The sequence below is a fragment of the Chamaea fasciata genome, unplaced genomic scaffold (assembly GCF_029207755.1).
Source record: "Chamaea fasciata isolate MVZ Bird 193981 ecotype frontalis unplaced genomic scaffold, bChaFas1.0.hap1 SCAF_9, whole genome shotgun sequence".
In the NCBI taxonomy this organism is placed as follows: Eukaryota; Metazoa; Chordata; class Aves; order Passeriformes; family Sylviidae; genus Chamaea; species Chamaea fasciata.
In genome coordinates this window covers 17,088,377-17,113,809 of record NW_027094094.1, presented here as the reverse complement: position 1 = coordinate 17,113,809, position 25,433 = coordinate 17,088,377, and the positions used below count along the sequence as shown (strand labels likewise).

General features: G+C 41.7%; 2 protein-coding genes across 3 annotated transcripts; one reads left to right on the top strand and one right to left on the bottom strand.

The window, feature by feature from the left end:
• Window positions 1-810: 810 nt before the first annotated feature.
• Window positions 811-13,558, top strand: LOC136293673 (lysosomal acid lipase/cholesteryl ester hydrolase-like). Its single transcript, XM_066190607.1, has 10 exons — window positions 811-883; window positions 4,305-4,443; window positions 5,659-5,773; window positions 6,808-7,006; window positions 7,606-7,715; window positions 9,216-9,352; window positions 9,934-10,074; window positions 11,193-11,264; window positions 12,206-12,274; window positions 13,261-13,558. The coding sequence occupies exons 2-10, from the start codon at window positions 4,312-4,314 to the stop codon at window positions 13,492-13,494; spliced, it is 1,209 nt and encodes a 402-aa protein (XP_066046704.1). The 5' UTR covers window positions 811-883; window positions 4,305-4,311; the 3' UTR covers window positions 13,495-13,558.
• Window positions 13,559-15,469: 1,911 nt separating this feature from the next.
• On the bottom strand, window positions 15,470-25,062 carry ANKRD22 (ankyrin repeat domain 22). Of its 2 annotated transcripts, XM_066190605.1 has the most exons (6): window positions 24,871-25,062; window positions 18,895-19,086; window positions 18,003-18,110; window positions 17,621-17,698; window positions 16,672-16,770; window positions 15,470-15,931 (listed from the first exon to the last, which is right to left on the bottom strand). In XM_066190605.1, exons 1-6 carry the CDS (start codon window positions 24,889-24,891, stop codon window positions 15,854-15,856), a joined length of 576 nt encoding a protein of 191 aa, XP_066046702.1. In that variant the 5' UTR covers window positions 24,892-25,062; the 3' UTR covers window positions 15,470-15,853. The 2 variants fall into 2 exon arrangements, with proteins under 2 accessions (XP_066046702.1, XP_066046701.1); XM_066190604.1 differs by lacking the exon at window positions 24,871-25,062 and having other exon boundaries at window positions 18,895-19,152.
• Between the last annotated feature and the right edge of the window lie 371 nt (window positions 25,063-25,433).

Sequence of the window (25,433 nt, the reverse complement as noted above, 5' to 3'; positions counted from 1 at the left end):
TTCTGGAGACACTTGTGAGTTAATTGGCTGAACAGGCTGATCCTCATGTAGGAGGATTCTACTTAGTTTATAGTCCAGCTACCCAAGGACACGGAACAAGTCCTTCTGCCCATGGTCATTGAGCCAATCTCACTGAGGACTGATCCCTCGGGCTGAATACAGCTAATTCAGCCATTAAGCAAAGATCTCCAGATAGTGTGTTTTCAGAGGTGATGAAAATGGCTTAGGATAAACAAGAACCCATATTTGTTCCCTCACTGGGAAAAAGGTTACATGTAGCATTCAGGCCTCCTTTGGCACTGGAGTGTGATTAATGCAGAATAAGGTAGGTTTCATGAGTTGTGCTGCTCGCTGGAAAACAGATTTAGGTCAGTCTGCAATGTTAAAGTTGACATAAACCAAATGAAAAGCAATAGCAGAGACAGTGTTCTTGAGACACTATGTTGAGAAAAGCTGGACACTTCCTCCTTTTCATCTTAAAAGATTACTTTTGAAGCAGCCCCTCAGTTGGGCAACAGTGCAGATCAAGATCAGCCACAGCCCCAGTGAAATGCAACACCCAGGTCCCAGTCAAACCTACTAACCACTGAGTTATAGGTAGTCTCCACACTCTCCTGCTCCATGGTGAATTTTGGGGTGGTGAATTAAACCAGATCATCTTTTTCATCACAAAGATTTCCTCACTCCTGAAATACTGCCAAATCAGCACTCAAACACGCTCTGCAATACGTGCTGCCAACTCATGTCACTCACAGCTGCTTCCCTGAAGTGCTCATTCTGTTTTGACTTCCTTTTATCGGCGCAGGTTTCTGCCAGTGAATCAGTCTGCTGCTGGAGACGAACCAGTGCCCGTGGCAGAGGACAGAAGCAAGGCAAAGCAGAGGTAAGTTACTTACATGCTCACGGTCTCTTTCTCTGTTTCCTGTCTCCATAAATATGAGCTGCATTGCTTTTGTGCAGATGGTTGTAAAAATAAGCAGTGTTTTCCTTTCTCGTGTGTAAGCCTATTACTATGCACAGAAGTGCTTCTCTGCTTAAACTAGAAGAAAAAGAAGTTTGACCTGCACAAAAGAGAGAAAAAGAGCAACTACTTGATCTTTTTCCTACTTGTTTTCTTCCCTCTGAGAACAAGGCAATTAATGTGCAAGTATTGCGACAATGTGTAATGTGGACCTCCCATTCCTTCCGTATAATGCATGTGTATGTTTTATTAGTGAGTAAAGCAGCAAGGTCTCACACATGTTTAGTCACAGTTGCTCTTCTGGTTGGTGTGCCTATGCCTTACAGCTTCTATGAAGCAAATTTTAGACTCCCTAGGGATAGAAAGACAAATTTCAGAATGGTTTGCATCTTAGCTTCACTAAATCTTAGAATTGCATAGAGGAACTTTCAAGGGCATTTCACTCTCTGATTTTTTTTTTCCATTTAAGCATATTTTTTATGATAGTTTACCATGTCCAATAGTTACTTATGACTTCATCTCACTAGATGAAAACAGCTCTTTTCTTCTCCTGTCTTTATTCCTAGAGTTTAAGGGAGCAGTGGCCTGCCAAGATTAATGCTACTTGGCTCCCTACATCCAAGTAAAAGGTGCATAACTGGAAGTCCGTAAGCCATGCCAGCTAAGCCAGATGATTACAGAGTGCATTGAGAAAAGTTTACCTCAACAAAAGGAATAATTAGGCCTCTGCATTGCCTCAGCTAATCTTGTTAGTGATTTGAAAACAAGCTGAGATATTAGCAGAACTTTTTCTTGTCAAATTGAGATTCCCAGTGTAGGGAGAGGCAGGCATATACATGCTCCAGAACAGAGTAAAACAGCAGAAAGCAAAAGAGTGTTGCATTTCCTGGATATATAGTTGTGAGGCTTCCTGGTTTGACAAAAAAAAAAAAAAAACCTGACCTATTTGATACACAAAGGGAATCTAATGAAGTGTGTTTTGATGACAAATTTAAAGTTTTGGGTGTTTCCAAATGCTGCCTCATTTCAACTGCTTGATGACTCATGAGGTTTGACTTCTTTAAATTTATTCAGTCAGATTTAAAGGTTAAATTGAAGATCATTAAAAGTCTAAACATATTTTCCTTGCTTACCTCCTTCTCATCCCACAAATTCTGTTCTTCTTCCCCATTACTTCATGGGGAATACTTCCTTATTTTCTCTTGGTCTTCATATTGAACATTCCTGAGTACAAATAAACTTGACAGAGCACCATATCTCATCATAGCAGATGCCTTATGCTAGAAGCAGACTCAAGAAATGTGTGGCTACATGAGAACCTCTGTTCATCATTAAAAATTGTATTCTCCATGTCTAATGCCTCGTTCCTAAAAGACTCATCTCCCGAGCCTGCTTAACTTCCTAACAGAACCTGTAAGACAGGCAGGTCTCCTATGAAATTCCCTCACAAAACCTATGGCTACTGTGAAGATACATGGACTCTGAAATGCTGACAACCTCTCTCCTGCTGGCTGCTGCTGAGCATAACAGCGGCTGCCTTTGCCTGCCTTTCCCCAGCAAGGCTGAGACCTCTGGAGTAGTCCTGCCCTAACACAGAGTCCTCAGGAACTGCTGCAACCCCAGCACTGTAGAGGCTTGTGTCTAGTGCTGGACTTGGCAGGTATTTAACAATTACATCGAAAGTCAATTACAGGATGGACAGGAGGCTGAACTAACACAAACACACCACGGTCAGAGAAGTGTGTCCTCTTCTTCTGAGGAAGTCCAGCCTGCAGGAGCAGTGGTGTCCCCAGCCACTGCTGGTGAGACACTCTTCCTGAACACTGTGATGAGCTGAAGCCTTACACTGCATTAAGTCCCATGGATTCTACTGCTGAACATTTGTGTCTCCTGCCTGATCTTTATGGTCTTTATACATGTGCAGAATGACTACTACTCTTCTCTACACAGGCATCATTCTCCTCCTCACACATTAAAGCACAGCATAAAACAAAAATTTGATATGTGGTGTGGCTTTTCCTGAATATGTAAGCACAGCACTGAACTTTATGGATCAATCGTTTTTTATGCATTTCTTCAGAGAGAAGAAGCAAGGAGCACTGAATTTATGACCTCTTGCTCTCCACGCAGTTTTAGCCTATAATCCCACACTTAGTACCTATCTGGGTCACAGAATCTGTTCTTCTCTTTTCTAAGGGATGTTTGTGTCAAAATTAACTTGTTTAAAAAGAAGTCTGGGAAGCTGAGTGTTCCTGCACTCATTGGCCTGGGTTCTAGAAAATAAAGACTTAAACCTGGAAGCATATCTATTTTACTTGGAGTAGGTATAAAGTGGTACTAGATCAACTGCACTCTGCGATTTCTATTCAGAAATGCTCTTCTGGAAATTATCCCAGGAAATCATCCTAGGAAAGGGCAAGGTCTCACTTCCCCATGACCAATACAAGATTTGCAGTATGGACAACCATATCTAAGAGGTAATGGAGACAGGTCCTTGGCAGCACAAAGGCAGTCTAAGGATCTATTACTCACTTCTCATGGCTGCTTGCCTGGTGGCCCAAAGGTAAGGCTGACTAGAAACTGACTCATGGGGATTTTGGGGACCCACACATGGTCAGCTGGTTTGCTCCATTTTCTCAGAGGAACTGATTTCAAACAGAACCTGATCGTGTCCTGGGGCACATCACCCTATGAGGAAAGCACAAACTGGCATTGAATGTGCAAGCATGCTGCCCAAGGTGGATTAAATCTCCTCACAGAGTGCCTGAATCACTCCTGGCCCCTTCATGAGCCTCATTATCTGGTCCCTCACCCAAGCACACCACTGACAGGCACAAGAATAGCATTCAGTCCCAGAGGAAGAGATGATGGGTTTAAAGAGAGCCCATCATGAACATCTTTCACCTCATTCCTGAGGAGACAGGAAACAAACAGTGCTTTCTTCTCCCTTCACCTCTCCTGCTGGCAGAAGGGTGGAGACAGATAAAAGCATACAAGCTGGGTGTTGGTCATTTTGGGCACTCACGCTTCTTTGTCAAGCTTCTGCTAGGCTCATGCAAAGACCTGGCCCTGTCTATCAACCCCAGTTCCCTTGTTAATCTGCAAAGAACTCAGGCATATTCTTGCATGGTATCCCCAGGTGCTTTCCTCTCCTGTTCTGCAACCCTACATGTTAAATGAGGTGAGCTGTAGACAGCCTGTCCTCACACAGGTTCTTTTCTGGCAGCCCTTAGGGAACAGACCTTGGGCAACCTTCAGGACACTTTCCTCTTGGCTCTTCCTGTGGAATTCCACACCACTCTCTTCCTAACACAAACACCCCTGCATGTGCTCTTCCACACAGCCCCAAGATGTGGTGCCTCCTCGTGCTGCTCTGCTCCCAAGGAATTGCCTTTTCAGCTGGGTTCACAGCAGTCTCCACTCCAGGTTCTGACACAAGCCGCTGCAAGAAGAGTCGCGACCCCGAATGCTTCATGAATGTTGTAAGTTGGCTCACCTTCTTCCCCTCTGTGAAACTTCTCTTCCAGTTGCATAACTAACAGTCCTTGTCAGGAAAGCCAAGAAGAGCTCCTTCTGCATCTCCTGTTTTCCCTTTCCCACAATGAGGGCTGGCTCTGAACATGCCAGGGATAGATGTGTCTCTTGCACAAGCATGAGGACAGACACGCAGCACTGGAGTGGGGACTGCAGGCTGCTATCTTTGTTTCCAAGGCTAGTCAACTCTCCAGAACCTCCTAAGGGGCACTGGAGATCCAGACTATGTAATTTTGATCCCAGTGGCCAGACTCAGCCCAGGCCTGTGGACAGAGCACAGACTACATGCTCCAGACCATACCAAAGTGTACAACAGACTTTGCTGCCTTCATTTAGGGTAAAGTCCAACAGATATATGATAAATGTGGAGCTGCATCATGGCTCATAATACCTGCTTGCAGTCATCTTTCTCAACACAGGTTGGTATTTCAGGCTACTGCATAAGGAGAGGAGTGCAAACCTAGCAAGATAACAAAGAACATTTCAGCACTAGCCCGAAAAAAACTTGATTCTCCTGCCCAAACAATCTGGGCTGCCACAGAGAAGAATTCTTTTTTAGTGGAGGTAAAGGCTGGTTTCTAATCTCAAGTGAAGCAAAGCCCTGCCCTTCCATAACAAACTGCTCGGAACAGTGGTTCAGATTCCCACAATGCAAACTAATCAAAGATGCCTTGCCCTGAGTCACCAAAGATTTCCTCGGAGTATATGCAAAAACAGGTGGTCCCATTAGTTCTTTTGACAATGTCTCCACCCTTGTTTGCTTTGCCTGCATGGCTTGCCTAACCACACTTTGGCAAGAAAGGATTTGTTATGGACCATCCCCACAGCTATTGGGATTCTCTTATACAGATATGGCTGCATATTTAATCTGTAAAAAGGTAAAATCTGCATAAGCCTTGCATAACATGATGAGCTATCTCTCAGAAGGGTGTTGGTTCCATAATAGGGGGCTAAATACCAGACAACCACCATCTAAGCAGGTCTGAAGAGGACTTTGTTTCATGTTTTTACAGGACCTGCAATGTTTATTCTCAGCCGTGGTCTCTGTGGCCGGGGCCTCGCACTACCATCGCAGCACATCCCACATCTGCACTGCTCATCTTGGTTAGGCTCCAGAGCAGGACAACTGGCACATTAACAAACTCTCCTTTGGCTTTCCACAGAGTGAAATTATCAGATATCATGGATACCCCAGTGAAGAATATGAAGTTACAACAGAGGATGGATACATTCTTGCTGTCTACAGAATTCCTGCTGGGAGGAATGACCAAAATACAGGTGGGACACAGTTACAAGACACAAGGAAGGTCTGAGAACCAACTCTTACACAGATTCCTCATCTTTCTCCTTTTCACCTGCAATGACACGTTCAATACCTTTCCATCACAAGAGCACCTAGTCAGAAGTGTGACTTGAATACTGAATCCATCTGAAGTCCACATATTCAGTGTCCCTCTCCTTTTTTCAGACTTTCCTAATAATTTTGTTACATCCAAGGGTTGGAGGGTTTCTCTCTCAAATGGCAGGTAGGCTGGTAAACAGGATTTGGGGAGGTTTCCCCTTAACAACCTAAATAATATATATATAAAATAGTAGCCTGAAAACAAAGCCTCTGAGGTTAGGCATATAAATAATTCCCAGGCCTCTGAAGGACAGAGATATACTTAAAGAAAGAGGAAGGAAATCATGTTGTCAGTGAAAAGCAAATGCATTTTATCAGTTTCAGCACATTTTCTGAGTTGAATAAAAATTTCTAGCTGGAAATTGAGGAACCCTGTGTACTGCTACTTTGATTATTAGTCCTCGCTAGTATTAGAGAATGATATATTTAGATTCCTTCCCCTAACTGGATCTCCTTTGGAGATCATTTGGGCCAGCCTGACTCTGAAAGTAAGGCTAGCCAAGTTAGATCAGGGGCCTCTCAGCCCTGCTCAGTGGTTACCGAAGCGTGGATTTCCTTCTTTGGATTATTTTTTCTTTTTCTTTCATACACTGTTATGCCTTCAGCAGTTTTCAGCTTTGAGTTTCAGCACAGGGCCTGTGAGCTGGCTTTTCAGTGCAAGAGGAGATAGGACTGGTCTCCTTAGTAAATTCTTATTTGCCAGACTTGTCATAAAATGGTTATGAAATGTCATTAAATGGTTCCTGCTTGCATAGAAATAAATTTTTCAGGTTTCTCAAACCAAGATCTATGTATAGTTCCCCTGGGAGCTTCTAGAAGAAGGAAATCTCTCACAAACTGAACTCTGCACTCCAGTATTAAATACATACTAATTGCTGTTCCAATAAAAGAATATTCTAATCTTTTTCAGGGCAAAAGCCTGCAGTGTTCCTACAACATGCTTTTCTAGGAGATGCTACTCACTGGATTTCCAACCTGCCCAACAACAGCTTGGGCTTCATCCTTGCAGATGCTGGCTATGATGTCTGGCTGGGAAACAGCAGAGGGAACACCTGGTCCTTAAAACACAAGACCCTTAAGCCATGCCAGAAGGAGTTCTGGCAGTTCAGGTACTCAGTAGAGACAGAAAGACTCAACATAGAACTTCAATGGGACTAGATAGCTTCATCCTGATGGCTTTTACCTAAATCAGCATCAGACCAGCATCTACACCAACCCAGGAGAGTAAAGAACCATACAAAGATGGATACTCAATACTACTCAGAGTTGGGAGCATTGGCTGGGGGAGAGATTTCAGAGACTGGGAAATGGAACGGGATGCTGAGGAAAAGGGAGTCTGTATCGTGAGAGGGAGAGCAAGAACCTCAGCTGGAACATGCTGAGCAGCCTTGTTTAGAAATCTGATCTCTCACAGTTGAATTCAACCAAGAAAAAAATGTGTTTTGTAACCCTTGCAGGTGAAAACTCTGATTAAATCCAGTTCCCCAAGGGCTGCAGCTGTCAGGTGAAACTGGCACCATCCACACAGAGCCCAAGCTGCACAGCTGCACCCCTCTGCCCACTTCCCCAGCTCAAGCAAGGATGCAGACACAGTGTGCAACCTCCTCCTTCAATGGGTCCTGCTTGGTGCAATGAACAAAACTGACAGTCAGTAACTCGCACTGTGATAGTCAAATTGTCTGCCAGCTTCTTGTGTTTCTCCCCTCAGCTTTGATGAAATGGGCAAATATGATATTCCGGCAGAGCTGAACTTCATCATGAATAAAACTGGACAGAAGAATGTTTACTATATTGGTCACTCTGAAGGGTCAGCTGCAGGTAATGTCAGGAGAATTATTAACAATGATTTATGTTCCTATTTGATCAGTAGATGACTCTCGCCACTTATTCTGTTGTTTTTCTTGTTTGTAGAGAGTTAGAAAAACATAGAGATTTTTCTATCTTGAGATTTGGTAAATGCGCAAAACTTTTCTAAAATCATCTTTAGTTACCCTTAAGGAGCAAATAAACTTAATGGAAGATACAGTGATAGTTCAACTTTTTAAATAATTACAGACATACTACTGGTCATTTACTGGGTACTTCTTTCTGGTACTGCTATAGGGTTTTTTTGCCCTCAGCAATGGGAATTTACATGAAGTTCTTTTGTGTTAAGACAGACAATTAGAGTCATAGAATCATAGAATATCCTGAGTTGGAATGGACATAGGCTCATTGAATTCCAACTCCTGGCCCTACCCAGGCCAGCCCCAAAATTCACTATGTGCCTGAGAGTATTGTTCAAACACCTCTTGAACTCTGGCAGAATTGGTGCTGTGACCACTGCCCTGGGGACCCTGTTCTTATGAACAGGATGGAAAAACTAAAAGGATAACACAGCCAACATAATACATAAGTTAAAACAAATACAATTATTTAAATTAAATTTCTTGAAGGCAAGGAAAAATAACCTCAGCATTACTAAGTCATGACTTAGTGTCAATCTTACAATGTAAATTGTAGTTTTTGAACTGGCTATAACTGCCCACATTGCAGTTTAAAAACATAGTCTGGAAAGCAAAAATATTAATAGTTTATTTTCTCTTAGGTCCAGCCTTTGTCATTACTCATTTCATGGCCTCTAAATGCAGCTAACTTGCTTTTAGCATCAGTTGAAAGTTCTTGATTATGGTTTGTGTGTAAGATCCATGAATGGAAATTTATTAGAAAGGGCCACTGCCAGTTAATAGTGCAAACAATCCAGAAAAAAGAAGGAAGTGTGGAAAAATCAAATATTGTCACAAATTCTGACCTTTTCGTACCTTGCCTCTCACAAGAGCATTTAAAGATCCTCATGGCAAAACAAAGTAAGCAACCAGGCTTTCTTCTTCTGCCTGTGATGCAAGCAATCAGCTGAAAACACTCAAAGCTCCCAGCATTCAGCTATTTATTCTATAGTCTCATGAAAGCATAAACATTCATAGATCTTTAGAGACTCTAATTTGAAAAACTCATTTTTTATGAGAGTTTTATGAGCTTTAGAAGGAATTGATGTTCCTTCAAAACCTCACTGACATATTGCCTACAAAAATGGTTCTGATAAAGACAGTACTCAGACATGCTTTAATCCTTAAAATGAACTTTGCCTCCCAATTAAAATTAGTTTCAGGACTTCACTTCAACACTTCCCTTAAGTAAAACATGCAGCACAAACACGAACAACAGACAATGGGCTGCAAATCTACTGTGGTGTCTTGTTTGCTATCTGCTGTTTATGTATTTAATTTGTCTGTGGAGGATATCTTTCACTAACTCAGGCTGTTGCTTCTGTGTTTGCAGGCTTTGTAGCATTTTATACATACCCTGAGCTGGCTAAACGGGTGAAAGTGTTCTTTGCTCTGAGCCCAGTAACTGTATGCCCACATGCCACAAGCCCTCTGGTTAAGACGTTGCGACTTCCTGTACCACTGCTCAGGGTACGTCATTTTTCCTTCTAAGAAGTCCAGTGCCTGCTAATCTTCCCAGGATTCCCTCAGCCTGGGATCAAGTGTTCCCAAACAAGTGACATGCTAACACTGAGCTTGGGATAAACTGAGTGCTCTCAACAAAACTGTTCCTAAACCCTGTGGTGAAAATGGCTGGGATACAGAGCCTGTGGCAGCAACTCCCAGTGAAGTAGGAGACTTGTGAAACTGTGTCCTGTTTTAGGGTTCCTGCTGTTTAACTACAATTTTGCTGGTCTCGTGCAGGAAGAGCTAAACCAGAACCGCAATAATAGACATTACAATCTCTAGGACTTCAAAAATGAGTAGGCATTAAGGTCAGCACACTAGAAACGGAAGGATAGCTTCTTTGAGGATTACTGATAGTAATATGAAGGAGGAAGAATAAATTATGTGCTGTGGGGAAGAGGGTGTTTTAAGGGGAGTGTGAGGGTAAGCTCTTCCAGCACTCCTTGAATACTGTGTTGTGAAGGCTAGGCTATTAGCAACAATTTTCTGCATAAAATTCTTCTGTAACAAGAAAAAAAAGGTGTTGCACTTTTCCTTTCCCTCAGTTAGTATTTGGCTGCAAAGGAGTTGCGCACCAGATCAAATTTCTGAAAGGACCCGTGACACAGCTCTGCACAAGCCTGGATAAGTTCTGTGCCCACATTCTCTGTTACATAGCAGGAGGCAGTGTAAAAAATATCAACACGGTAAGTATGTGCAAGAACTCCTCCTCGGAGCAGAACTAAAGGGATTTGGGCAGTTGCACTTGTGCACTAAATCCTTGCCGATTACCGTCACGCGTGTCGGCATCCATAAACTACAACGTGTCTCTCAGCAGACTGAGGGAGTGCCAGGACATTGTGTACGGTCTACAGTGGCAGCATGGCTAGGGCTACTGATGGGTGACACCAACGGCTAGGCACATTCCAATGCCAGAAAGAAAGAACTGAGTTCAAACAAGAGATCGCACATGTCAGGATGTACCCTCCCTTGGGGGCACCAGATTTTTGTCACGCACAGATGTTCTTTAAAAAGAGACAATGAGTGATGGAGACAGACTTCTTGGCAATACAGTTGCCAGTTTCCTTCCTTAACATATAGACACTGGGGTCCTATGAACACTGAAATAGCTAAAAGACAGAAGTAAAACCTCTTCTTTCCAATTTTCAGACTATTTGCACCAAAACTTGGTCCCAAAGAACTACTAAAAGAGGCATTTTCCTGCTTTTGTTGACCTTAGAACTGAGCCCAACAGCTCAATCCACAATGTGTAGAGCTACAGAAAGGCCTTCCACTGTGCTGAGGAGTGCAGCACACCTACAGTGGGATTCACAAACACTTGTGCATCAGTCAGAGGGGACAGGAGAGACAGCAGAGTTTTCTCTCTGCTTGCAAATACATGGATGCTGTGGCGCCAACTCCCTTTACAGTGGCCAAGGTATGCAGAAGCTGGCCTGTATAATGTTTATTACTGCAGTGTCTGTAACAACTGGGCCCATTTTTTCATCTATAATCCTTTTTAAAAGCACATATGGGAAAGCAGTTAGACCCTGAGGCTCAATGCAAAATCAATTGCAGCTTTTGAATTGCAGAGCTAAACCATTAAGGATATCTTCTGCCTTGCTTGAGTCACTAATGTGGTTCTCAGGGCAAGATAACAGCTGAGGAAAAATCCAGGGCAATAGAATGGGAACATCTCCTTAACAGAACTATAAAAATATTTTGTAAGCTGGCTTCTTATATATTAGAAACTCACTTTCGTCACAGTTTTATTCTGTCACAGCACTGGATCTCTGTCTTTATAAAATTTCTGCTTTCTCCCCAGAGTCGAGTAGATGTGTACGTAGGACATTCCCCGGCCGGAACATCGGCACAGAACATTTTTCATTGGCGACAGGTATAACTGTGCACTGACATGTAAACCATCCCTTACTACTGCTTTTTATGGAACTGACAGCCTCCAGGGAAATCCAGAGGCTTTGGATTTGGGAAACTGACCATCATACCTTCTCACCTACTGCCGTGAGCACCTGCACATTTAATATAGTCTAGAATATAGATGTGCTCCTGAAGACGGGGTCCTACAGTCAGTCCCACAGGATGCAACTAGCCAGGAGACGGACACAAACCAGGAACAGCTAGTGACTCTATGGTCTATTTTGCCACCCTCAATGGTCTATTTTGCCACCCTCAAACAAAATCAAGTGGATCCAAAGCAAACACAGATACAGGAAGATAGAACAGCAAAGACAATGGACCAGGCAGATTTTTAGCTCATACCCAGCTCCTGAAATTCTGGAGGAAGCAAAGGTTTTCTAAACTCACAGACACTGGGTTTCTCTCACCCTTTTTTTCACACTCCTCACAAGTTGTCATGTTTTTGCAAAAAATTAAATTACCAAAACAAATAACTCCAGCTATTCACTCACCAGTCCTGCAAGGCATATTACACAAGACTTGTAACATGACCTGACCTGACACATTATAGACATTCAGGTTCTCTTTCCATGTGACAGCTGAACCCAACTCGGCATGACAAACAGGGACCCCGAGTTCAGTTACCTAAGGTAGTAAAACAAAATTTTAAGTAACAAAACACACTGAGGGTGGAAGATAAGGATCAGGACAGAAAGTTAGCAAGAGAAAAGCCAAGGATACCACTTACCCTGTGATCTATCCTGAGCACCCTGGAAGTCTGCAACCAGTGGAAGGTGTGGGAGGTGTGGGAGAAACTACAGTCCGCTCCCTGGGCCTTGACTTAGCTCACAGGCAGGAATATGACTCCTGCACTCTACTCCTCCATCTCTCATCTCTTTAGTTTTTCTGTTCTTTTAACAGCTAGCACATACAGACCAATTTCAAGCTTATGACTATGGCTCTAAGGAAAACCTGAAGAAATACAACCAGGTGAGGCAAAATGGCTTCCTTCAGAACTTATCCTTGGGTCTTGGTAAAACTAGTAATAGAAAAATTCAAATTTAGCACCTGTGAGTACTAACAAGGGGGAGAGTGCCCTCAGATAATGTTTCTGCTGAATCACATGCAAGTGTAAAAGTCTATTCACAAACAAGGCAGAGATAGACCCTTTTAGACAATTAACAGAAGTTAATTTTGCCTCCCCTACTGATGCTGGGATGTGTTCAATGATATGTCAACTTACCTGTCATTCCAAAAATGAATAAGAACCACACTGAAGTCCTAGGGCTGTGTGGGTACAGAGCTCTTCACTTGCCCAAAAATCCTCAAAGCCTACCTTTTGTTTAAGAGAGGATATGGATCTCACAGCTACAGTGACCTCTCCAGTGGACTGGCAACCACGTCACTTTTAACCAGCACATTTGACTTGCAGTGTCCTGTGCTGTACCAAAATGCTGTTCTTCTCGAACAGAAAGGCTCCAGAACAACAATTAGTCACTTCTTTCTCACACACTCAGAAATTTTCTAGGGTGAAAGCATAAATGACCAAATTATTTCGTTTCCTCTTCCGTTCCAAGCATGAAAACCAAGAACAAAAGCTGTACTCTGTGCACCCCTAAAAACTTACACGTCTTCTCCCCTTGAATACACACGGGAAAAAATCTCCACAGTCCTTGACTGATGAATACTGATGCTGTTCCTTCCATGCCCACACCTCTGAAGGCCACAAGCAGGGGCCAAACTGCAAAACAACTCTTAGCCATGCTATGTAGAAAGAACAGGTATAGGATGGGTCACTCCAGAGACAGGGAATGGGGTTAGGGCAATGAACAATAAAAAGGTGACCTTCATCCTCATGGTTTTACTGTAGGCAGCGCAGAAGCAAAAGACAAAGAGAGGTGCTTGCACAGAAACCTTGCTCTAAACACCGCTTCTGATCCACCAGCATTCACTCAGGTCTCCTCCCTGTCTTACAGACTGCTCCTCCTGTGTACAAGATAGAGGAGATAAAGACACCAGTTGCTGTTTGGAGTGGTGGACAGGACACATTTGCAGATCCAAAGGACATGGCAAAGCTACTTCCTCGGATCACCAATCTCATTTACCATGAGCATTTTCCTACGTGGGGACATCTTGATTTCATTTGGGGCCTTGATGCAACTGAGAAAATGTATCTGAAAATCATTGAACTACTAAAAAAATATTTTTGAAACCATAAGCAGAGTGTTGATTGTAAAAACCTCCAAAATTTCTGTTTGGCAATAAGGGTGCTATCTGTGGAAGAGGTAAACACACAGGCACACATAATAGATATTTCTATACATATTTATTTGTTCTTATTTATTTCTTGCTTCCCTCAAAATTTGCATTTTTCCATGTTGTTAAAGTGACTTCTATCTTCCTTGGAAGTCTGAGTTATATAAGAATGAAAGCTGAAAACATGGATATATTTGAATACATGCTGCAGGGATCACTGAATTTCAACAGTTTTAATTTCTACAAGACTAATTTTCCTAAGCCTAATTTCTATTGTTCTCAGATAGATCTTATTTGCCCAATTAAGGCATTCTCATGCGCATTTTTTCTCTTCCTATGAAGACCCAAAAGTGTGATTTGATAATTTCTCTACTGAAATCAACAATTTTGTTTCAAATAATTTATTGATCCCCTTGACAGAGAATCTGTCTTTCTTCCCTCCTCAAATTACCTTTAATGTCAACACAAGCAAGATATTTTCCAGCACAAGGAACTGAGCAGATAATAGATGACTAAAAAACAACAAGGAATCCAACCTCAAAAAAACTCATAGAAGTCTTCCTCTGCCCTCCATGCCTACAAATCACCCAAATGTTTGTTCACACACCCTGAACCCCTCAAAGTTTCAAAGACCACGGGTGGCAGCTGTGGAACAAAGTGATGTAGACCCATCCAGCAAGCTGCACTCCAGGCAATACAGCTTCCACCCGATGAATTATTCTTCACACTGGCAATGAAGCTGTCACAAGCACTCTGAGCTGTCAGCATTCACTTTTACACAGCTCTGTGTCTGGGCCATTCTTCATTCAAGCAGTTCCTAAAACATGGGAAAGAAGTTGGATGTTTTCCGTTTCTGGCCATTAGCCCTAAGAGAGGGTGTCTTCAAAATCCACGCAAGTGCCTCCCCTCTTCTCACCTACGAGCTGATCTGGAGCGTCTATCCCCAGACTGCACATAAAATGTTGACTATTACAGGGTCCAACAAGGAGCTTTGTTTCATGGGGTGTTTCTGGCTGCAGCCTCAAGCTCATCTTGTCCAGCCAAGACCCTTTGCAGTCAGAGTGGACATCCAATACAATAGCACACTGAAAAATATATCTGTCTTTGCAACACAGGAAAAGTACACTAGCTTGTTTAAGCAGTTACTGTAGCACCCATTAGGAAAGTTGTACTGCAGCTCTGACAGCTTACAGGAAAAGGCCGAAAATATCAACAAAAATAAAGTTCCATTAGACCAAGGAGGCACAACACAGCAGCTTAGGAAAGAAATTTCCCTTTTATTTGTTTTATTAAATAAATTAAATTAAGTTTTCCCTTTTATTTATTATTAAATCACGAAGCACTGGGCCGCTTTAATACATTGCTTATTACTGCAGATTTATTTCTGCCTTCACCTATGCAAGAGAAGACTCGTGGATATATTATTATTATGATTGGTTTTATCCCCTGCTGCATGCACCACTCTGTACAGCACGCTATCCTATCCAGTCCAATGGGAATGATTCATCTGGTTTCCATCAACAGCATTTCATTTATTGACTCTTTCTTTTCTTAGTACACTGTTTATATTGGAAAGGTAGTCAAGAGACCTGTTTCTCTACTGAGCCAAACATATTTTCTTTACTATTTCTTAATGCATTAAAAAGATCTGGGAATTGACTTTCTTTATGGTCTCTAGCAAGGCATTGAATCTCTTTTCACTGTTTCTTAGATGAAAAAATAGAGGATAGTCCTACCCTTGTAGCAACACAGTGAGAATTAACGTGTGTGAAAATTGTAGGAAGGATGGAAGGAGGAAGGACTCAACTGAGATGTTCTCCTAGCCCATCCCACTGTAGGAAGAGAAATACTAAGAAGAAGGGTACCAGACCTTTTATAATGGCTGTAGCATGTTGTTTAGTTCCCCTATGGAACAAATAACACACACTCTAAAGGATATTTTTATTTTTGAATTGGCTGCAAACCATCATATACAATGTTTAGGCTTCCAGATATTTTATAGTTAGCTTTCAAAATCCACAGTCTGCAGAAGTCAAGTAATGAAACTGATGAAGCAGATGGGAAGGGCAATATTTTGAACACTATTGTAGTAATTCATGTCTTAGTAAAAGAAAATGAACTTCCTTCAGCCCATTCATGGCCTTGAGATACTGACAAATCTCACACAAAATTGTCCAAGTCTGCAGCAAGGAATGGTGGATGTAGGCTGAGTTTTTTTCAAGTATCACTCTCATCCTCTGCAGGACTTCTGCTGTTGTGAAAGGCGGATTGCCAGATGAGGTAATTTTCTGCATGTTTGAGAGTCCTTGATGGCTAAGAATCTCTTCTTATCATGCTTTCAATGTTGTGGAACTGTAATCTTCTTGCTATATCTAAAGGAGTCTCTCCATCCTGAAAGAAACACATGAAATACATTGCAATATGAGGCAATTACAAAAAGATTTCCTAACTTTGCCACCTGTGTAAGGTCTCCTGTCACTTCTTCTCTAAAAAAAAGGTTTCATACCGGGCCTAATACTGGCTAAGGAAAGGAACAGAGACCTCCTCCGCAGTAGGGAAAGCCTTTCCACTGTTTCCTGGGAGTAATATCCAAATGTATGGAGGTCAGCTAAGATTTGATTTCAAGAACAACACAGATAATACACTGCTCATCTCAACTCACTAGTGTGGATACTCCCAGGTCAATATTGATTTGGGCAACACTCGAGCTGTTCTGGTGACAGAAGTAGCTTGACATAGCCTCTCAAAAGAAGGGTGCTCAACAGCACAAAAAGCACCTAGGAAGACTTTTACCACTGCCCTGCAGCCTACACCTTAGGAATAACTATAGAGTAGCTCTGAGCTACTAAGAAGAGGCAATAATAAAGATAGCAAAGGGATGTGCTAAACCAGGGGACATGCAGGCAGCGTTTACTGGTAGAAATCCAGCAGTGAAGGATTCATACTTTGCTACTTTCTCTTGTCAACAAGGGCAATGGAGCAAATGTTTCATCCCAAACAGGAAATAAATTGGCTGCCAGGAAGCTGTGCACCCTTTTCTTTAAACTGCTGTGCACCAGCTGAGGCCTACTATGTACTTACTGGCTGACCACTAAGATAAGCAAATACATTTTTCAACTTCACCTTCTTACCTGATTCTTTACAGAAGTGTCTGCCTGAGCTTCAAGCAGTAGAGGAATGACTGCTTGGTTTTTCATTTCACAAGCATAGTGAAGGGCTGTGCTGCCAGACTGAAGGGAAACAGAAGCAGATTAATTTTATTTCTAAGACTTCTTTAGTAGACCTTAGGTAAATAGGACTACCTGTAGCCTTATCAGCTTCCCTCTAACAGCTGGATGCAAAACATACATATCATTTCCTGCCACAATACACTACACAGTAAAACAAATACACTACCATGAGAAAAACAGGAACAAAAAAATTAATTTCTTCCCTGGAATGCAACTTCTAAAACAGGTTTGAGACATCAGCAGGAAGCCAATAATTTCAGAGGATCACAGAGGATCATTCTTGATCTCCAAAACTGCATCTTAAACAATACTGTTTGCTTGCATTTCAGTATTTTAGAATTTCATTGATAAAATTGGTGTTTCTCCTTTTCTGCCTTAGAGGAGAGGAAGTCTTCACCTTACCCAAGTAGGCTAGTGGATACATAACTCTGTATATGGCAGATCAGCACACTCTGAAGACCAAGAGAAGACACAGGACCTTGTCCTGTAGCCCAAAAATCTGTTCCAGTTCAAAATTTATAAATGCTGGTAAACTCAGATGCTTATATCACTGGAATCTTTACAGAATTGGGTATTTAATACATAAGTACCTCAGCCCAGCTTGCCTGGATTCTGTTATGAGGGCATTGTTCAGAAAGGGAGGATTAGTTGATCAGTGGGGAATTATTTCTGTATACACTATAAATCTATTGCCTAAGTGTCAAGCAGAAACACTAAATCCTCCTGGTACATTAATCAGTTCAGTCCCTGATGCTCCTACTCCAACTATGTTGCTATAAGGTCCTGTAGTCTGTTTTTGGTGCTGTTTCCTGCATGTGAGCCACATTTGCTTCTGTATAAACCCACTTACAGAGTCTGTAGCATTCACATCAACTCCAGCTCTAAGCAACATCTTGACCAGGTGTTCATTCTGTTTTGTCTTTGAAACCTGTTTGGTTCAAGGGAAAGAGTAACACAGTAAAACAGTTTGTCTTAGGTATATTTGTACTTAATACCATGTTTTTTTCAAAAAGAAGCATGGTTTCAAGAAATGTCAGACTGATGCAGCAATGCAAATCTGCTCTTTCACCAGCTACAGTCACAGCAAAATCCCTGCTCCTTCTGTTGTACGCATTCAGTTTTGTTTTAAGAAAGCAGCTATATTCTGTAGAGGTTCCTGGCCTGAAACACTGCCATGAAAAATGTGTTGAAGGGAAAGATACAGGGTCATTCTTGCTTCCATCCAGACTCACCATGAGAAGGTAACCAATGAGCATAACTGGCATGAGGATTATGATGAGCACATAGTCAAGGAAGGTAAATCGTTTTCTCACAGCGTAATGGAGACACGTGCGGTCCTTCTAAACACAAAGTAACTCCAATTAGTTCCAAATCCAGTGATCTCATTTTGTTTAATATTGACAAGAGCAGACCATTTTAAATTCCACAAGCTTTCTTTTAGACTATCTCACAGAAAATCTCCTGTGATTTTCAAGCAGAAATAGACACATGCATCTTGCTTCCTTCAAGTAGAAGCACATTTAACACATAGAGGGTCATGGAAATCAGATTACACAAAGCAAGGAGGAGGTGGGATCCAGAGGATTCCATGTATATATTAGCAAACTTGGACCTGGCTGCAGAAATTCAAAGGAGGGAGTGAGTATCTCATGTGGCTATTGCTGCCACACAGCAAGGTAAGTCAGCAGGAGGAATCACCACAGCCTCCCTTCTTGTGGAGGAGCTGGCTACTGAAGCAAGGACTTGTGAGACATCTACACATAATTTAGGACATCTCTTTGGGTACATCAGAGAAAAACAGGAAAGTAGCAATAACCACCACAGACTCCTATTGAGAACAGAGTTTTTTTTTAAAAAAATCTTTGAATTCTGAATATACCAAACAACTGAAAGGCAGGTCTGTAAAGTTTTGTGCTACAGTGTTAAACTTGTTAGAGGTTGTCAAAATAGAGCTGAACACAGGGCCCCAAAATAAGCAGAGAAGCCCTTTTTTTTCCATCTGTTTCTCCACATATCCTCAGTAGGAAACAAACTTGAGGTTCATCTGTGCTTGCCAGTGACCCCATTGACACTCCAAGAATCTGAAAGAACAGTCCCACAAAAGAAGAGTCAGTGGCCACTTACCTTATTTCTGAGGTTGACATCAGCACGTTTTCTAAGAAGATAGTTAACTATCCTGTTGTTTCCTTGTCTACATGCACAAATTAAGGGGGTGTCTCCACTGAAGATGTCCTGGACGTTCAAATAGTTGCTGTTGCGCTCCAGAAGGAGATGGACTTTGTTGAAATCGTTGTTATAAGCTGCCTGACAGATGGGCTGAAGTGAGAAGACAATATTCATCAGCACGTGTTTCACTGAGACGTCCATACTTCCCGTTCTGGCTTACTATTCACACACCCTGAAGTATTGACAGAGGCTGTAGTTCTTGGTGCCTTCCAGAAGATGGTGGTAGGAGACACTCCTGCAGCTGCTACACAGCTCTCAGCCCCAAAGTCACACCCTTTGCACAGTGAAGTGGATTTTCTGTTCGCTTTGGATGCTTTATCTATAATCCAGGAAATAAATCCTGTTTATTTACAGCCATTAGGAAAAAAGAAAATCTACAAAACCGGCTTCCATTCTCACAGGAGTTGGTCACTGTGTTAAGCAGCAAGCAGGGACAAGTCCAGGAGCCCGAGTTTACATCAGTCAGGCTTTCCCCTTGGCTGAGCAGTGCTGAACAGAAGGAACTACTCCTGACTCATCCCTTCCCAGAAGAGAACCACAGTTCAGGTGAAAGGTGAAAAAACCAAGCCCCACCAATTTTTCTTTTTCTAGACCTTAAAATACCTAAAAAAATACATGCCGGTGTGCCCACAGGTCAGATCCTACTTGGCTTTTGAGAACTGCTTGCTGGTCAGCTTTTGAGTCAGTATTTCTACACATCCTTGGCCTAAACTGCAATTTCTTCCCTCTCCAGTAGTAAGAATTCAGACTGAGAATGGATACTACCAGTTTCTAACACCCTAATACAGGCAGAAACTAACATTTAGAGGTGGGGCAGACTGGTAGCATTTGAGTTCTCCAGTAAAAATCAGAAAAAAGTCTTTCTTTTCTTTGATACTGAGGATTTTACCCAACATTTTCCAAAATAGAAATTTTCTTTAAATATTAGATGTACTTTTTCCTCTCCGCTCTCCTTTTTTTTCACATACTAAATACTCTACATGAAAAATATCTAGTCCTGAACTCTGAGGTCTTTCCTCGCTCTTCCACTTAGTTCCCTCTCATCTGTCCTCCCCTCTTCCCCCATGCCTTCCTGCCTTAAAAAATATTCACCCTATTTACACTTTTTCAGCCAAACTTTGATCTACAACACAGGTTTATCTCCAGCATAATTACTGCTTAGTTTTCTGGACAGCTGCATGAGAGAAGTGATTTGTTTCTAGAGAAAGTATTTACATGCTTACCAGACCTTGCACCACTTCTTGTTTTGTTATTATGTCAGACAAAAATCTACAAAGAACACATGCTACATTTTAAATTTGCACATCTGTCTGTAGTTGTACAGAAGCCTACATTTGGTGTTTTGCATTTCACCAGAAGCAGAACCGTTTTAATGATTTTGAGGAGAAAAGCCTCTTTTAAACCCCTTTTGCTGTGACTTGCACACAGGTGCCGTCTAAAAGATCAGTTTTCTCTAGAACCTTGCTCTCTGTCATGTTGGTGTCTAGTACTGTATCTTCATGTCCAGGAAAGAGAAGATCCTGTGGAGTCTGTCTGCGCCTCTGATTTCCCTACTTGTTTGTAGGTATTGCTTTGCTTATTTAAAGATGCAGGAGATCTGCTCTTTGGTTGAATACCTGCTCAAATCCCAGTCATTTACCATAAAAATTTGCTCCTTTCTAGGCTGGTTTTGCTCATTCAGCAGCCCAAGGATATGCTTTTTTGCTTTTCTTTCTGTACTGCCTCCAAGACTTTCACTTGCTAGGCAGTTAAACCCAAGGCATTTCTGACTGATACTCTCGTTGATCCGTGGGATCTTTTTCTAAACCTTACACTACTGCTGGGCTCAGTTCTAGAGCCATGAACAATGGTGGCACAAAGACCACTCCCTGAGACACCACATGATTTGGGGCTGAAGTCATGCACAGAGACCAGCACACACAAGTCACACATGGTCTTTCACCTACTGAAACCAGCTGTCCTCAGAAAACTTTCAGGGCACAGGGAATGTAAGGAAGTAGTTCTCATCCATTCCAACAGCTAACACCTGGGTAACTGATGTATTTAAAGTATCTTTTGAATCATAATTATTCTCCTGGAGTGGGGGTTCTATGTAGAAATTATACTCTCTGCATTAACATGTTCCATTCATGTTTAAAGAAAAAAACAAAGTAGCACAAACTTTTTTCCACAGGCCAAACTTGTAATATACCTCCCAAATTAGCAAACGTGACTCCATGGCTGGAAGAGAAAACATACTAGCAGAATATTTAAGTAAAGGAACAAAGCAGTACCAGCATCTATAAGTTCATGATATTAATATAAACAACAATAAGGATTCACAAAAAATGTGTTAGGAAAGTATAAATATAAGAAAAATTACAAGTAGATGCCAATCACTCACTTGTCCAAGAAAGGCAAATGCTGTATTAGTGTCTCTCAGAGAAAGAGATTCTATAGACAGCCCTTTACTGGGATTGTGTATAGAATAGAATTCTTGTCATTTGGGTCCTAAAATGAGATCAGATCATGGCAGGAGCATGAAACGTATCAACAACTGAGGAATATGAAGAGCCTGAAGAAAGGTTGATTTGCTTAACTGGGCTAGGGAGAGACAGCACTATTGGTGTTCCAAAATAAATTAAAGGGTCAGTTTTAAAGAAGAGCAATTAATTTCAAGGAACTCAGTAAAAAAGGTGACACAAAAAAATTAGCATGAAAATTAGAAAGAGATTTGTATTCATAAGCAGAATAAAGTAACTAAACAGGCTTCCAGTAGCAACAGATTGGACACAAAACCTGCCCAACCCCAGGCTGGGGCTTGAGCATGTGCCAGGATTTCTGTGGTTGTGAAGCCTCAGCCACAAATCTCTTTTCCACCTCTCATTGTTTTTAGGGTTGTCACTCTAGCAACCCTATCTAAAGGAGGACTAACTGTGCTTAAGACTGTTTAAAACTATTCTCCAAAGTTTGCTTGTAAGACAATAATAGAATTTCTTACAGATAGACAGCATGTATCTGGAGTATCAGCAGGGAGGCCAAGTATGGAGTTAGAGCAGTGTTAGGTACAAACAGTAGGTCCCATGCAAAACCCAAGAAAATATATTTCCTTTGAGTCTCTAGAAAAGCCTGGAGGATAAGAGACTGGAAAATCTCACTCAGTTTTCTACAGTGTTAGAAGATTGTCTCAGTAGTGACACAGCTGAACAATCAGCTTCATACTTGTGTTATGGTTATTACTGTTGGCTATGTTGTTTTTATCCACCCATCATACACAAGAGAGAAATTAACCTATGGGATAGTACTCAGAATACCTCAGCATCACTGCAAGGCGCAAGCCATACCCAAACAATCCAAAGTTCATGTCCTGGGCTCGTGCTCAGCTGTGGTGAGGAGCAGGACTACAAGAGCAGAAGTCTGATGGCAGTGGAGGACAGGCAGGAGAGCCCTTGCACCTTCCCCTGTTCCCAGAGAAGCACTGGCAACTGGAGCACGGACACGTCTATGGAATTTCCTTCAGGGATGTGTGAGAAGAAAAGTGTTCCCACAACAACAAATTCTAAAGCAAGCACCAGTGGGAACTGAGTTCTCAGCTTCTGGAGGAGTGGTTTGCAATCCAAGACACAGAGTGGCTACTCTTGCCCACACACATCATTTATAAATCTCAGTGTCCTGACTGCCCCAGAGAACTCACAACAGTGAGTTGACCCACTTCCATAAGGCAGCAGGGCAGAGCCAGCACTGCCACAACAAACACTGCACCCAGAACAGACACAGTCTGAAGGGAGGAGGGCAGGATCCACAATTCCAGTTTAGGCAAAGAGGAAGAGAGGGTCTCTCTGAAGTATCTGGCAGCAAAGCCCTACACTTCTGCTCTCATTCACATTTCTGCAGCACCACCCAGCATTCAGACAAGGTGCATGGGACAAACCTGACAGTGTGACTTTGTATAAAATGTACAGTGGAAGGGAGGGAAAAAAAAAAGAATCACAACACCAAACGCTCCTTTAACCCTCACCAGAGGTGCCTTTTTCCGCCCTTAGTGTCAGGGCTAATCATGAACTAGAGCACAGTCTGCCCAACTGAAAAAACAGCAGTGGGCACACACTGGAGAATGGAAAGTAGGGTTTGAAGATTAGATATGCCAATGACTGAGTGCTTAAAATCTCTCTTTCTTCAATACTTTTTCTTCTGCAAGCCTATCAGGCTAGAATTTAATTGTTCAGTATATAAGGCTCCAGGAAAGGTGAGAAGTACCCACAGGACATGCAAGGGTTTTCATGGCTGAGAGCACTCAGTACAAGATCGCCAAATAAGGGGTGCAAGGAAAGCAATAAGATTTTGCTATCAGGAAGGACAATTAAAAAACGATTTTTTTAAATCAATTGTGGGTCATGATTGATGTCAGGTCCTAGTAGTTTACTCATATCCAGATGAACTGCCACATCTGAAGCTGTCTGATGTTTCCAGAGTTTCTTGCGTAACTCTCTGCTTAGTTTTGCTGAGCTAGTGATAATCCTCCAGCTATTTAGCAGGTTCTGCCACACATGAAGTAAAGGTTAAAGGCACAGTATGAAGGACAAAGCATCCAACCAATAGAGAGGAGGTGAAGGCAAAACCTGTCTTGCAACTTGGAAAGCAATTTCAGTGTATAATTGCTTCCTCCTTTAGAACTCCAGGACATTGCCTAAATTACATCAACTCATTGCAGTTGTTTAGAAAAAAGGAAGACACTTTGTAATGTCAAAATATTCTGAACCAATCTTCCTTTGCACTGAAATTATTCCAAAAGCGTTTTATGAACTTAACAGGAGTCTAAATTATGTTTAGGATGTTGAGGAATACACTAATATCCAATACATACTTCTCAGAAAAGGCAACTTACAATTCTTTGGTTTTAGTTCCCTAGCTTTCTATCCTGTATAAATGAACTGCAATTTACCCAGAAAACTGCATGTCAAAATGTGTAAAGAGAGAAAATTTATATGTATGAAAATATTAATTAATAAGCATGAAAAACATGGACAGTATTTGAACATTCTTGAGACATCTGTGTAATTAAGCTAGTTGACCCTGGTTTCCACTGCAATACAATCTCAGAGTAGTAGATCTGGAGAGAGGCAAGAGACCCTCTCAGAGTAAGCTACAGTCTATTCCGCCGATCACCTTATGAATGCACAGATTCAAGATCCTGGTAATACTGAAAGAGGAGAAGATACTTGATTTCATTGAATAGCTTTTTAAAAATAAAAGGGTGGCTTTCAGCATAGAAATGTAACCTTTAAAAGCAACGGCTGTTTAATGCTATCTCCAGAAAAAGAAACACAGTGCAGCGCACTCTTTTCACAGTCACAAAGGGCCAAAATCCTCACTTGTTTCCACACGTACAAATGGGAAATTTATAACCAAATACGTTTAGGTAGCATTTATGCTAAGGTACAGAAAAATGTTAAACGAACCGTAGTTTGGGGACAAACCCATAAGAATAAGATTTTAAAAAAATTACCTTCCTAAAACAATATGGGTGAGCAGAAGGTTTTCTTAAGCATTAGCTTTATTATCTATATTTGGTGTAATCCAAGGAGTTGTCTGCTTTTTGCAAAGTTGTTCGTTGCTCACACCATGTACAGAATCATTCTGATCTCAACACAGCACAGAAAATGTTGAATGAATACTTTGTGAAGCCACGATAATTATGCCGGTTATTGCATTTTCTTTGCTTCTATAAACAACGTTACTGACAGCGTGTAATAGAAAAACGAAAACATTTTGAGAGGGAAAAAACTTCCAGATCTCTATAAGCCTCTGTCTGGGAGGCTGCAAAGGGAACAAACCAAGCCCAGGGAATATCCATACCCTCAGTAGCGTCAGTAACTGCAGAAAATGGTCACGTACCTCCGAATAGAGTATCCCCATGCCTATTCTTCACTCTGCAGCTCCTTCTTGTTCAACAGCCCAACAAGTTACCCTCACTCGAAATGCGCTCCAGCCTGTTTGAATCTGGTTAATAGTTAACTTAAAAGTATCACTTTCTCTCAAGGTACATTTCCTCTCAGTGCTTTCTACTTGGTGGCATAAAACAATTGTCTTCAGAAACCCAACCCAGGGAGGTGAATGTGAGAACAGCAGCTTATGGGAGACTGACGGAACAAGTTACAACACAGAAGCATTTTCCTTTGTCATTTTTGCAATAACATCCTTCAGTTGCCTAAAAAGGAAAGTAGCAAAACAGGTCGAGGAGTGGAGGGACAGAGAAGGGAAGAAAGTTTCACAATTAAAGAAATGGAGGAGTGGAAAGAATAAACAGCACGAAATCTAAAACTTAAAATAATGAAGAATTGTACCTAGCTTGCCACCCAAACCACTGTTGACTAAAACACGTTCCAAACCTTCTGCAAGAACATCTCAAATGCCTGTCAGGAAAATGGAAGCAACTAAATCCCACACCTTTAATGAAA